The sequence below is a fragment of the Bicyclus anynana genome, chromosome 8, assembly GCF_947172395.1.
Source record: "Bicyclus anynana chromosome 8, ilBicAnyn1.1, whole genome shotgun sequence".
Taxonomy (NCBI): Eukaryota; Metazoa; Arthropoda; class Insecta; order Lepidoptera; family Nymphalidae; genus Bicyclus; species Bicyclus anynana.
In genome coordinates this window covers 12,617,173-12,632,448 of record NC_069090.1, presented here as the reverse complement: position 1 = coordinate 12,632,448, position 15,276 = coordinate 12,617,173, and the positions used below count along the sequence as shown (strand labels likewise).

Genomic DNA, 15,276 nt, shown 5'->3' with positions numbered 1-15,276 from the left:
TATAATATTAGTATAGATGTGCTCAATACTTTTCAACTCTTCAGTTTTATAATATTAGTATAGATGTGCTCAATACTTTTGAACTCTTCAGTTTTATAATATTAGTATAGACGTGCTCAATACTTTTGAACTCTTCAGTTTTATAATATTAGTATAGATGTGCTCAATACTTTTGAACTCTTCAGTTTTATAATATTAGTATAGATGTGCTCAATACTTTTGAACTCTTCAGTTTTATAATATTAGTATAGATGTGCTCAATACTTTTGAACTCTTCAGTTTTATAATATTAGTATAGATGTGCTCAATACTTTTGAATAAGTATACATTATATCCCTCAGTTTCCAGCCTAACTGAAAATACCCTTTTGATATCTTATCGATCAAGTTTATCTTTTATATTGACCGAGCGTCGGGTTTATTATATAAAATGATAAAGTAGGTACTTGCGATATAAAACATAAACTACATGCCTACATTATTATGTAAATATGTCGCTCGTCTAACTAAATAATAAATTTTTATTTTAATACATATTAAGCGCACCGTTAAACTACTAAATCTTTGCACGCCATTGTCGATCAATTATTCTCACGTTTCTGCAGCAATTATTCTCACGACTATAACTGATGGTGTATTGGTCGCTGCGTGCATGACGGCTCGACTTATATTATAAAACGTTTTCGCTGCCGTTTGCGCTGCAGAAACGTGAGAATAATTGACCGTCAATAGATGACTTAATATTACTAGCTGTATCCAAGGTAAAAAATCATGCTTAAAAGTGTAAATAATTATTATTTTAAATTATATTATACTTAAAGTAATTAAAATATTATATTACTTAGTAAATAATATTATTATTTGTAAAATGTATGTAACCTGCATAATTAAGTATCTAAACCAGAGTGAAATGATACAGCCCTGTTTTTTTCTGGTATACCTATGTAGGTAAAGAATCACACCTTACATATCTTACATACCTACATAATTTAAAAAATAAAATGTCTTACTAAAACAGGATGCCTATGTTTTTTGCGTTGAAATCATACATGTACATACGTATCACCTTTTTGTTAAGATTTTTTATTCCATAAGGAGGAATTCGAGGATTTCAAGAAGAATTAAATTTAAATATCCCATTACTGTTTTTTCCAGAATTAGATTTTGATTTTTGCTTCAGCCACATGATATATCTATATACTTACTGAACAGTAAAAGGATTTTTCTTGTCTAATTACTTAATGTGCAATACTACTTAACCTACTTACATATCTAATTATGATAAACGTACATTTCTAGATTTAGCTTAAATTAAAAAAAAAAACTGAAGAACGGAGAGACCTGTTAATTGTTTTTCATAGACATTAGCATTTTAGTTCGAAGTGTAACGACTAGTGCTCGTTGCAGTCTGATCCCCTTTAGAAACGTTTTCTAAATCAACAAACTTCAAATTAATAATTAATAACAGTCGGATATCAACCCTGTAGGGATTATTAGAAAAATTGGCACAGATAGGTAGTTACTTACTTATTTAAATTAGGCTTTTCAAAAGCTTTTGCCTTACAACACGTACTTAGATATTGACAACGTAAAGTTTATATGTATTATAGGTAACTAGCAGACTTAGAAATTTTCCTATGTGTTAATCCAGATTAGATTCATTCAATTCCAGCCAAATCGGTTCTACAGTTGAGAAGACACACAATCTTTTTATAATATTCTATAAGGAGATATTCCAGCATTAGGTATGTAACCTCAGCCTTAAACAGGAAATGTGGCTACGAATAGATTTCGTATTAATCTTCCTCATTACTTGTGGGGCGAACAACAAAAAATAGCACAAAACCACGAGAACAAGAAAATAAATTATAACACATAAAAAAAACAACTCTTAGCGTTAGATTAGATGAATAAATTAAATTTTAATGTACCCGTAAAAACTGACAGGTGGTTATATAACTACGTAGTTAGAAAAATATATCATACAAAGGATAAAGATAAATCTTTAAAAATCTTTTCAATCCAAATTCCATACCTAGTTTGCTACCGTGGGGTAAGAACCCCCTTTTTTAACGTGGGGAAATACCTCAACCCTACCTATAATAGAAGCAATAGGCTGACAAACTTTGTGCCTTCATATAATGAGGTATGTCTGGCTATTACAGACTATAATGTCAGCCACTGACGATCAAGTTTTGACGGCCTCCGTGGCGCAGTGGTATGCGCGGTGAATTTATAAGACGGAGGTCCTGGGTTCGATGCCCGGCTGGGCCGATTAAGGTTTTCTTAATTGGTCCAGGTCTGGCTGGTGGGAGGCTTCGGCCGTGGCTAGTTACTACCCTACCGACAAAGACGTACCGCCAAGCGATTTAGCGTTCCGGTACGATGTCGTGTAGAAACCGAAAGGGGTGTGGATTTTCATCCTCCTCATAACAAGTTAGCCCGCTTCCATCTTAGACTGCATCATATCTTACCATCAGGAGTGATTGTAGTCAAGGGCTAACTTGTAAAGAATAAAAAAAAAGTAAGCTCACATGTCTGCAGCGCTAACGGTTTGACACGCGATCAGTGTGATGTCCTGCACATCGCGATCAACACACGATCAGTTTTATCGGATGTCAAGCCGTTAGCGCTGCAGGCATGTGAACTTACTTGATCGTCAGAGGCTGACGTTAGTCCATCTTTAACTCGTCTACATTTCTATTTTCTTTTATTTTATTCTCTCTTTATTAAAATATCTAGTTACATTACCAATTATAGATTTAAAATGTGGTCATTAAACAATGAGGTTGTAAATTTGTCATATAATTATTTTAATGACATACTAATAACCACCTAAGTAGCTGCTGCTAGATAGTAGTGTGTAGAGAAAGTCGTTATTTACTTACTTACAAGCTACGATATGTAAGATCTACATAATTAGTTAAACATTTTAGTAGAAAAGGTGCTTATTAATCCTCAAGCTAAGTGTACATAATATTGACGTAACTTGTAGATATTCTGTTCTCCGAAGACTGTTTACTTTTAGTATGGTGTACAAGCCGTGATAGCCTAGTGGATATGACCTCTGCCTCCGATTCTGGCGGGTGTGTGCATTTTCAGAATTTAAATATCATGTGTCAAACGGTGAAGGAAAAACATCGTAAGGAAACCTGCATGCCAGAGAGTGTGAAGTCTGCCAAACCACAATGGGCCAGCGTGGTGGACTATTGGCCTAACCCCTCTCATTCTCAGAGGAGACTCGGGCTCAGCAGTGAGCCGTATACGAGTTAATAATGATGATGATGATGATGATGGTGTACAAGATGAATGTGTGTGTAAAACTGAATCAGCGTTACAGTACATACAGCGGGTGACAGTTCATTTTACTAATTAACAGTCACCCGCACCAAGCTACAGTGCACGAACCATAGATTATTATTATCTGTCTTGTGATATTAGTATTAATCTACAATATTTTTTTCAAAAGAAATACAGGAAATGCACATAAAAGACTTTCAACACGTACCTACTAACCTTGAAAATATGAATCAGAAGAACGAAAATCAAATGTCTACTTAATTCGTCAATCATCATAGTAAGTAGGTACCTAGGTACTTATATTTTCCAGTTGTTGAAATCGAACCCACAACTGTGGATGCAGAAAACAGGGATCACTAGGTAGGTACCTACTCATTGCGCCACGGGCCGTTAAATTCATCTATACCAATATTTTAAAGCTGAAGAGTTTGTTTGTTTGTTTCATTGAACGCGCTAATCTCAGGAACTACTGGTCTGATTTAAAAAATTCTTTCAGTGTTAGATAGCCCATTTACCGAGGAAGGCTATAGGATATATACTTATTATCCCCATTTTCCTACGGAAACGGGAACCACGCGGGTGAAACCGCTCAACGTCAGCTAATGCTATTATAAAAATGCACATGTTTGGTCTGTCTGTTTGTCACCTTTTCAGGGCTAAGCTACTGAATCGATTTTGATGTAATTTAGTGTAGATAAATAGGACCTTGGAGCAGAACATAGACACTATACTACAGCCTTTCTTGAGTATTGTTTACCAACAAACAAATTTAAAATGAGGGTATAAATCACCAGTCGTTTCACACCCGATAATAACTATATTAAGTGATTAACTATAATAACTGAATTAAATTATTAACTTGTTCTTAAATAATGAAAAGATTAATAATATGGTTAAAATATGGTTAAAATATTTTAAATAACATTTTATAAACAAACCATGCTACATCATATAAAATAAATAAGTTATAAAATGACATGCGTTTTCTACCTTCATTTCTAATTTATTTGTTGGTAAACAGTACTCATCAAGAAAGGCTGTAGCATAGGTACTTTTTAGCTCAAAATAAGCCCATAGTTCCCGCAGGTTTTTTTTTACGTTTACAAAAACATACGCGAACGGAGTCGCAGGCGTCTGCTAGTAAAATATAATTTTATTATTTATTTTTAAAGAAAGTAGGTAGTTAGGTAGGTTAATAAATTTTTTTTTTAATTTTTTTGCAAATTACCTACTAGAATTTTAAGTTTGTCACCCAAAGTGCCTATCTAAGTAAAATGACAACTGAATGTTTCAGTTTTACCAACATGGCGTCGCATGAAAGGTCAATAACACTCGACCTCTGCATACACCAATTTAAATATTTACATAAAAATCATTCGGGTAGATAGATGATAATCGTAATATAAAAATTCATAAGATAAAAGAAAGTCAACAAGTACTCACAGGCCCACTTTCCCTTAGATTTGAAATCCACTTTATTCACCGCCGGTCCAATGACATAAGTGTACACCAATTTAATAACACACTTCAACAAAAATACCACAATAAATAAGAGAAATACTATGCCGCATTTTTCTAAATTGCTAAAATAAGCCATTGTAAATTAAATAATTAGGTAGTGAATGTTGAACGTGAAATTTGAGGTTATGTTTGGAGAGAGTACACAACCATCCGACACTGTTTACGCATGCGTACTGGCGACTGAAGAAAGTGAGATTGCGCGTCATAAAGTCCGAACACGTTTTGAATTTAGAACGAAACGAATGAATGTGCGATACGATACGAGTGTGCGATAACAGCGTCACCGTACGATTTCCCGGTACAGAGGGAGATAAAAGATAAATAGTTTCATGCTATCACGCTCTTGCACGTACTAATGTAGGTCACAATCAAATTACTCGGGACTCGGGAGTTGGATACAAATTACATACTACTTACTACCATAGCTGGGCACCGTTAATCAAATAGTTAGCTTCGTTAATCGTTAATCCGCTACAAAAAAAGTTAGCTTCGTTAAACGTTAAAGCGTTACATTCCGGAAGAATTAACGCAAGTTAACGTTAATCGTTAATCCGTTAATATGACTGGTTAATATTGCATTTTTATATCATTGTGTGAGATCCCCATTGGAAAATAAGGGTGAGCACTGGGGAAAAGTGCCATAATTTGATTATAGTTGATTTTGTCTATAATTTTAACATAAATATAGTAATTTGTTGATTTCATTATGAAAAAAATCTTTCATCATTTCTTACTTGTCTAAATCTGTTAATCGCGTCGCGCGGTAAATAGTAGGCATTGGATTAACGATTAACGGACTTCTGCATATTAACGGAAGTTAACGGGTCCGTTAACATTTTTGAAAGTTAACTTAAAAGTTAATCCGTTAATCAAAATGTTAACTTCGTTAATTAACGATTAACGGATTAACGAGTTAATGCACAGCTATGCTTACTACTTAGGCACTAAAGTTTCGTTTCATTTCATGTAGGGTGGTGCGGGTGATAGTTCGTTTTACTCTTGAAAGTTTGCCGCAATTCATGATAATGGTAAGGTAAGTAAGGTACGTATTATGAACGTCGTCCAGGCGACTGTCACCGTACCCATGCTATCTAAAAAACACTTTATTAGATACCTTTATTTCAGACGTGATTTACGGTAAAGTATCACAAAATCAGTATTTACATCAATCAATCAACTTCAATAAATCAATCAATCAATCAATCAATCAATCAATCACAATACAAAATAATTTAATTACAGCATACTCGTAAATAACAATTTTGCTTCGGGTTGATAAGTTTTTATAAGTTTTATACTAACAACTCGTCTTGTCCGCTTATCCAGGTAATCAAAGTGTTTATTAAACGCAAGCTTCTAGGAAAGTCTTATGTTAATGATTATCTAAATGATAAAAAGCTTGGTGTTAAACTGCACTGCACGACTGTGTAGGTAGGTACGCACTTAGTTTTAGACAAGTTTGTAAAATGGTGGTAAAAAAAAATAAAACTTGGCTGAGTTTGTTGTGGGCTCTTCTCGAACCTAGGCGCTTGGAACCCTTGTAACTTTAATTTTAGGTTTTCGACTATAATTACCACCATTAATTTAAATTAAATTATTTGACTTTTCAAAAGTGCTTGTAAACTAAGCTTAATTAAAAAAAAAGAAATTTTGATTTTTTTTAAATTTTGAATCCTTCTTTTTATCAATGTAAAGATAAGACATTGTAGGGTTTTCTCAAAATTTCTAATCTTCCAAGACTATGAATAAAGGGCATAAAATCTATTTATTATTATTAATACTCTTTAATACTACTGGCAGACACCCAGCAATTTCATCCGCGTGGTTCCCGTTCCCGTAGAACTACTAGTGTAGCTTCCAAACAGTCAAAGAAATGTTCGAATCAGTTCAGTATTCAATGCAAATAAATAACCAGACTATTAAATCTTTCCTCTTTAAGATATTAGTATAGATCAGCGTTTCCCAACCTTTTTCAGCCAACGGACTCCTAGGGAATCAAGCACAGTTTTCACGGACTCCCTTAATAAAATAAACAGTAAAAAAATCCCTATGAATGCGGCAACCAAGCCAGATAATAGCTGGATTCATCTTCTTCACGCGCCTGAAGCCTTTCACCTGTAGTGTGCGAAGGCAGAGGTATTCAAAATAAAAAAAATTGGTTGCCTGTAAAGTCGGTATACGGGCGAAAGTTTTACGTGACAACGACTTTGAGTGGTAAAATAATTTTAATGTGAATATTCATTCGTATAATAGGAAGAAGGATGAAATAATAGTAACAATTTAAAACATTTATTTATACAAAGAATTATATTTAAAACATTAATTTGATTAATTAACAAAAATAAAACAAAGAATCTCGCACTGAATTTCATATTAACAAAATTTTATTCACTCGCTCTCATTGTGAGCGCATAACGTGAGCGGAGCGTAACGCAGTTTCTTGAAGTGTCACCCGGCAAACCAATTTATAAGACGTAGTCACGTGAAAATCCTCACTTATACTGTTATTGTGTTCGTAGCGAATACATGGTCTCATCTAAAAATAATAAAATTTACTCGCTTTAAGTAAGATTAGTGATTACGAGATATTAGCATTTATCCAGAGATGACGCTGCGGACCCCCATACACATACTAGCGGACCCCCAGGGGTCCACGGACCACAGGTTGGGAAACGATGGTATAGATAAAAGCGATGTCGTCTGAAAATTAATATTCGATAAAAACGATGTACTTACTTACCTATTAGTTATCATATTATTTTGAATCGTATCGTACCTTGTCATCAACGAATGTACAATTGTACACATAATTAAAAAAAGTATAGAAAATGACAATATTTTTATTAAGTGCTACCTACAAATTAATTTCCTTTTCGAAGATTGATTACTTTCAGTGATAAGTAGCGCTGCTACTTGTAGTTACACGATTTCAGAAATGTTATGAAACTTATTAACTTTGTAACTTATCGAGGTTCTCAGAAACGAGATATTTAAGGCCTTGTGTTTATTCACGAGAGGTAGCGGCTTACAATAAGGCTTTTGGCGTGTTTCAGGAATTTGCTTAATTTATAATATTCTGTTTCTTAATTCAATTGTTTTATTGAATCGCTGCTAATTTGGAAATCAAATTCTATCTTCGCTTTATAGATCTCAAGTTATTGGTTTGCAGAAGCTATTGATTTGCTTACTAGACCAATTTGGGTTAGGCTTTGCGTCTTTGAATTATGAAGCCCATGTTTGAAGTTCTAGGTCGAGATGTTTTCAGTAGCAGTCTCATCATCATCATCATGTCAGGCAATGGACGTCTTCTGCAGGGACTTCCAAATATCACGATACTTAGGTGCCTACATCCAGCGAATACCTGCGACTCGCTTGATGTCGTCAGTCCATCTGGTGGGGGGTCGACCGACACTGCGCTTTCTGGTGCGGGGCCGCCATTCCAGCACCTTGGTACGGCCCAACGGCCACCAGCTCTTTGAACTATGTGCCTCGCCCCTTGCCACTTTAGCTTCGCGATACGTTGAACTATGTCGATATAGGTACACAATTTCTCCTAGACTTATCAGTGAAAACCGTACCAAAATCTATTCAGTAGATGCATCCAGAGAATTACTTGAACATACATACAGAAAAAACAAATCCTCGAATGCCTCAATCACTTTTTGCAAACCATAAGAAATATTTTGTCCTGTTTTTAAATAATATAAACTTGAGAATACAGGGATAAAATATAGCTTCTGACACTCACAAATAACGTGGCTTTCTAGTTGTGAAAAAATTGTCAAAATCGGTTAAGAAGTGGTTATAATTTCAACAAACCTACTCACTAGGCAGGTGCAGCTATTTAATATTAATAATAATTCGTAATAATTATGTTAACAGCTATTATTGTTCCGATAGTTGTTTCAGTCTATGGTCTCGTCGTCAATAGCGAAAAGCTTCGACCAACACTTGAAGCTGGCAGCTTGAAGCCTTCACTTAACTGTTGGATCAAGAGTCGGATACAAAAGGCAGTGATTCTTGAGACGGCGCGTATTGTGAGAAGGTTCCTCACTCTGGAGCCCTGACCACCGGTTGCTTGGGCACTCAAAATTATACGGCACTTATAAATTTTTAATAGTGTTTTCTATTGTATTTTTATTTTAACATTGTTAAAAATTAAAAAAAAGACTAATAAATAAATGAGACAATAGTAATGTTAACATATCCTATGTCTTACGTAGAAATTTTAATTAACCCCAAACTTTGGTATTCTGAATTTTGCGATAGTAATGTTTTCAATCCACTTCCTGTGAGGAAACTTGGTGAACATTTTTGTTCGTTAACTACTCGTAACTAGATAAGTTAAAAGAGTTAGACGTAAAATAGTTTAATACCAATAAATACCGGATTTATAAATTAATTAAAAAAAATATAGTCTATTATTTTTCTCTTTGTATGTGTGCAAAAATTTTTTGATTGTCGGGTTTTAATTATCTTTCTACAGGGCTCAGTTTCTCTTGATATAGAAGCAATGATATTAAAGCATGGATTAATTGATATTAATGCATGGAGCTTAAACCCATCATGCTGCTCCAATACGAGTGGGCGGGTATAGGATTATTTTTAATGATATCTAATCTAACTTCACAAACACAAATATCCGTGGCGTGACCTCGGTCGTTCCCGGCTTCAGTCTGCCCAGATAAAGCCAGGCTTAATGTAAATCATCCCTTATCATTCTCTCTGGCGCACGGGAGTGTAACAACTTCTCAACTCCCTGATAGTTTCTGAAAAATTCTTGAAAGAAATAAAAGGTCAAAGTTTCCTAGTCCGACCCAGGACTCGAACCCGGTACCTCGTGATCCAAAGCCACATAGGCTACCCACTTAACCAACGAGCATTTTGTTAGGTATGTACCTATGTTTTGACGGTCTCCGTGGTGCAATGGTATGCCCGGTAGATTTACAAGATGGGTTCAATTCCCGGCTGATTGATCTAGGTCTGGCTGGTGGGAGGCTTCGGCCGCTACCACCCTGCCGGTAAAGGCGTACCGCCAAGCGATTTCCCGTTCCGGTACAATGTCATGTAGAAACCAAAAGGAGTGTGGATTTTTCATTGTGCTCCTAACAAGTTAGCTCGCTTCCATCTTAGATTGCATTATCACTTACCATCAGGTGAGATTGTAGTAAGAGCTAACTTGTAAAGAATAAAAAAAAATGTGCAAGGTTCTGCCTAGATATCCAATGCGGAAATGCAGCCAGTAATTCATGCAGTAGCGAAGCGTTCCGTAGGGGCCTTATATCAAAATTAGTTAGGGGGCTTAATAGACAAGCGGTCAGAAAAAAACTCCCAATTCCCTTACTCATACCAAAAAATAATATTACATCTTGTGTAGTATGTTATACAAATATTTTGGTACTCATTTTACATAGGTAAGGTTTAGATGTTGGTTGTTTTGTTTTTTCTAGAAGCACCAGACTAAGTGGGCTTATGTATTACTTTTTACTATTTTTTGCTTTCATACTTAATGACGACCTCCGTGGCGCAATTTTCTTAATTGCTCCAGGTCTAGCTGCCCCAGCCGGGGAGCGAACCCAAGACTTCCGTCATTTCCACTGCGCCACGGAGGTCGTCAAGATTTGAAGAAGAAGATTTGGTACTTCAATATATATGACTCTTAGAATACATAGCATATCTGAGTATATTACTCGCAGGTATATTCTGTTATATAATCCCGATTCTTTAAAGAAACTCCCGCCGACCTCATTATTCGATTACAGAAAATATCGAAAGTCGTGCCGTCGACAATTTTCCCTCATGAATTTTAAAAGGCCCTTTTTCCGCCGTCTCACCTGTGGAGGAAATAAACCCGATCCCGATTCAATTGTGCGTCATTTTAATAAAATCATCATGTACGTTGATTGAAGACCCAATAACGATTCGTTTAGCACTAACATATTACCTATTCGTATACTTACTAACAACATCATCATCATCATATCAGCCATATTTTTCATATAGAAATTCATACATGAAGAGTTTGTTTGTTTGATTGAACGCGCTAAACTGAGGAACTACTGACCCGAATTTTAAAATTATTTCAGACTATATATTATCAACGTAGTCCTACGGGAACGGGAACTACGTGAGTGAAACCGTGTGGCGTCAGTTAGTAATTTTTAAAAGGTTACCCATCAGAAATGGACTCATCACCGCTGGTGGCTTCAGATAACAAGGTCCTGGGTTCAAATACTTGGTCAGGCTGTAAAATACTTAGCTATTTTATTTTATTTTAAGAAATTGTCAGTGAAATTCTCAGCCCGGTTTTGATGCTACATTTTCGTAACTCGGAAGAAGAACAACCATTTTATTTCAACGCCTTAAATTTTCTTCAGAGCAATTACCAAAACATACTAATTTGAAGTTATAACTGGTAGGGTAAATGACTCAACAATCCAAGTACTGATTCTAATTGTTAAAAAACTGCACTGTTCGATCAGTTCAGTAGTGGTTTTAGGGGCTGGTTAGTAGAACTACAGCCTGCCATCTCAATACCCCAATGAATTATCATTATCAGCCGATGGACGTCCACAGCTGGACATAGGCCTCTTGCATGGACTTTCAAACAAAACGGTCTCGAGCCGCCAGCATCCAGCGGCTCCCTGCAACCCGCTTGATGTCTTCGGTCCACCTAGTGGGGGGTCGACCAATGACCAGCGGCGCAATAAAAAAAAACTGTACCTACCATCTGAAGTGGCGAATTCATTGGATGGAGCCCCAAAAAAAAGGACACGTCATTTTGACGTGACAACGTCTTATAATTCGATGAAGCCAGATGCGAACTCGAAAAAAAATGACGTCATGCATAGTTCCCTCGCTCTAGGGTTGCCAACTTTTTTACAAGAAATAAAGTATATCTTGCTCTTACTTTTGAAAAATGCAACTATTCCATCAGTATTTTCTGACGTTGTCACGTTCAACTATCGTCAGTAAACCGACTTTACAGACAACATTTTTGAAAACGTTAGTTTACTTGGATTTTTTATCTCATTTATTTACTTTTCCTTTGTTTAAAGTTTTAACAATGTTATTAAGATATAATACAAAACGCTGTTAATCATTTATAAAAGAACAAACCTGAAATGATCTGTGCTAGTCGATCGGTACGGAGAGTTCCAGATGACGATAATCTGGTTGCAGCTGAAACGTCAACGTGATAGTAACAGTATGAAAATATTGAAAACTCCCACTAGGCACACAGGTTCGTAATTTGTAACCAGTCCTCAGGGTAGGCAGTGCCCAATCGCATCTATGAAGTGCATGCCATTGGCGTCAGGAAGTTCCGCGCTTTTAGTATTAAAATGAAAACAATGAAAAAAACAATTTAATTTATTTTATATGTCGATAATTATGTTTATTATGTGAGATAGCTAATTAGTAAGAAGAATAAAGATGCGTTAATTGCACCAAGCATTTTTATGATGCATGCAGTCTTTCTTAAATACTGTGATCGACACAGCCCGATGCACAACTGCACAGGCGGATCACTTACCAGTAAGTGAACTTGTTATTTGTCATTTGTTTTAAAATTTTGATACTTCCTATTATATGACCATATTCATATGACCTATGGTTCCGAGACTTGGTCGCTAACCATGTGCCTCAGAAAAATGCTCAGATTCACACAGCGGGCGATGGAACGAGCTATGCTAGGAGTATCTCTGCGTGATCGAATCAGAAATGAGGAGATCTGCAAAGTCACCGACATAGCTCAACGAGTCGCGAAGCTGAAGTGGCAATGGGCGGGGCACATAGTTCGAAGAGACGATGGACGTTGGGGTCGAGTACTTAAAGTTTGTAGGGGGTAATCTCTGGACTTACTAAACCGATTTTAAAAATTCTTTTACGACTGGAATGCCACTTAATTTGAGAGTATCGTGGGCTAAATTTTATCCCCGTATTCTCACGGAAACGGGAACTACGCAGATAAAACCGCGGGACATTGACTAATCAGAAAATTAGCATCCTTTTGTTGTCGATGTCCAGTCGACTCGCACAAAACGTTTCGTATCGACGTTCCTGGTAAGAAAAGCGATAATGTGGAATACCCTACCAGCTTCTGTGTTTCCTAACACTTATATTTAGTGCACTTCAAGACAAGAGTGAATAGGAATTTTCTAGGCAAGCGCGCTCAAACCTAGACCTCATAATTGCTTTCCACCAGGCATGACACCAAGCGCAAGTCTATTTAGAATTTTAAAAAAAATTAAAAAAAATAGAGGTACCTACTCTGTGCATTTTTGATCTACAATTCCAAACAGGATTGAAACTCTGAGGCCTATAAATACATAATCATACAACTCCGCCAGTGCAGTTCAAAATTCCATTTTCGGTATAATGAAGTGAACACTGCCAAGTAAATTAATTTCCTATAAGCTTTTGTAACGTCAAAACATCGCCCAAACTTAACGACCTGCTTTAATTAAAATATAAGGTCGGAGGCTGTACTGATAATAGAGATAGATTTCCTCATCATAAATTAATTTTACTTATCCATTATTTACATAATTAGACTATTAATAATGATCCCTTCTATTTGGTTGGTTTTCACCCCTTGCCAATTATCTTTCAATTATAATTATCGTTATTTAAGTAAGTTTTACCTTTACCAGTGTATCTATAAAAGTATTATCTAGAGTATCTATGGTAGGAAAACTAAACAATTATATTATACTAGCGGACTCCCGCGACTTCGTCCGCGTGGAATTCAGTTTTTCACAAATCCCGCGGGAACCATGAATTTTTCCGTGATAGCCTATGTGTTAATCCAGAGTAAAATCTATTTCCATTCCAAATTTCAGCCAAATCGCTTCAGTAGTCGCAGCGTAACAGAGGAACAAACATACTTACACATTTACACACAAACTTTCGCCTTTATAATATTAGTGTGATAGTGTGATATTTTTAACACCAAGTTTTAGCGCAAACAATAGGAAAAATTATTAGTTAATTAATTTACCTCCAGAGACATCAAGTAACACCGCGACGTCACAAAATGGACAACGTTTTTGACGTTTGGAAAACTGTTAACGATATATTTAAGAAAAAAAAGAAAAATATTTTTTATGGGTCAGTATTAATTGGTATTAATAATGGCACGAAGATTACAGATCGATCGGGTGATTGGCAACAACCTAAGATTAATTTTAATCTTAGATTGGATTGGTTGGAATACATTATTAATTTCGGGCGTTAATATACTTCAATAACCTGACGTCCTATTTATTTCTGAAATTCATTACTACCATTAAAGCTTAAAAAAAATTTTCAAGTTAGGACACTTCTATCTTAGACTGCATTATCAATTATTAACATCAGGTGAGATCGCTTGTAATAGAATCAAAAAAAGTCGGCTGTATGTAAAATTGGCTTACTAACGATAGTAGAACGTGACCACGTCAAAAGAAAATATTGAAGAATATTTGCATTATTCAAAAGAAAATGTTAGTTTTTTTTAAATACTGTCTAATAATCTTCATAGACCAGAATATACTTTATTTCTTGTAAAAAAAGTTGGCAACCCTAGAGCGAGGGAACGTCGCATGACGTCATTTTTTTTCGGATCGGTCGGCTCCATCGAATTATAAGACGTTGTCACGTCAAAAAGTAATCCCCTTACAATGCCTCTTTCAATTAGTAAAATTAATGATATTTCAGTTTCCAAGGAATTTACACTTAGTTCCAATATCTTCCAGATCAATCATACAGTTTCACATACAAAGTAGTATTTGGTAACACGATTTACGCCGTACAAAGCAAACCAATATTTCAGCGGCGAGCGGTGAATTCGCTTGACAGGTGCCCAAGTAGGGTGGATTCAATTTGTGCATAATATTCAATTCGGCGCCATCACCTGACGAGTGGCCATATTGAACTATCACAAGCAGCCGCTGTATTTACATTTTACCTGACAAGTCAAATGTATAACGAGTCTGTGTTAACCAGACAATATATTTATTTTTATCTATTATCTATACTTATAATAAAACTGGTCAAATTCTATACAATTATTCGCAATTTATATACGGATACGGATTCTATACGGTTGTGAAGCCTTGGCAGTAAAAGAGTACATCAGAAAACGTATAGAAGCGTTCGAAATGTGGGCTTTTAGACGCATGCTGGCTATCAGTTGGACTCACAAAGTGACGAATGCCGAAGTTCTGCGACGCGTCAATCAGAAGCGTGAACTTTTGCAGACCGTCAAGACATCTAGGGCACATGCTACGACACGAGAGATACGAGCTTCTACAGCTCATCTTGATGGGAAAGGTTGCTGGTAGAAGAGGCGTTGGTCGCAGGAAGAAGTCTTGGCTGAGAAACATCAGAGAGTGGACCGGGATCGCGAGCGCCGCACAATTATTTCCCCTCGCGAAGGATAGAGACGAGTTCAAGAAATTGACTGCCAACCTTC

The 15,276-nt window shown here is 36.0% G+C and overlaps 1 protein-coding gene across 1 annotated transcript in view; it reads right to left on the bottom strand.

Moving 5' to 3' along the window:
- The window catches only part of LOC112053126 (very-long-chain 3-oxoacyl-CoA reductase-B), a 30,831-nt gene extending 25,782 nt beyond the window's left edge, over positions 1-5,049 (bottom strand). The window contains exon 1 of the mRNA XM_052883080.1: positions 4,743-5,049. Coding sequence (XP_052739040.1) covers positions 4,743-4,896 — 154 coding nt within the window. The 5' untranslated portion in view covers positions 4,897-5,049. The remainder of the gene's footprint in view (positions 1-4,742) is intronic.
- Positions 5,050-15,276: the final 10,227 nt, after the last annotated feature.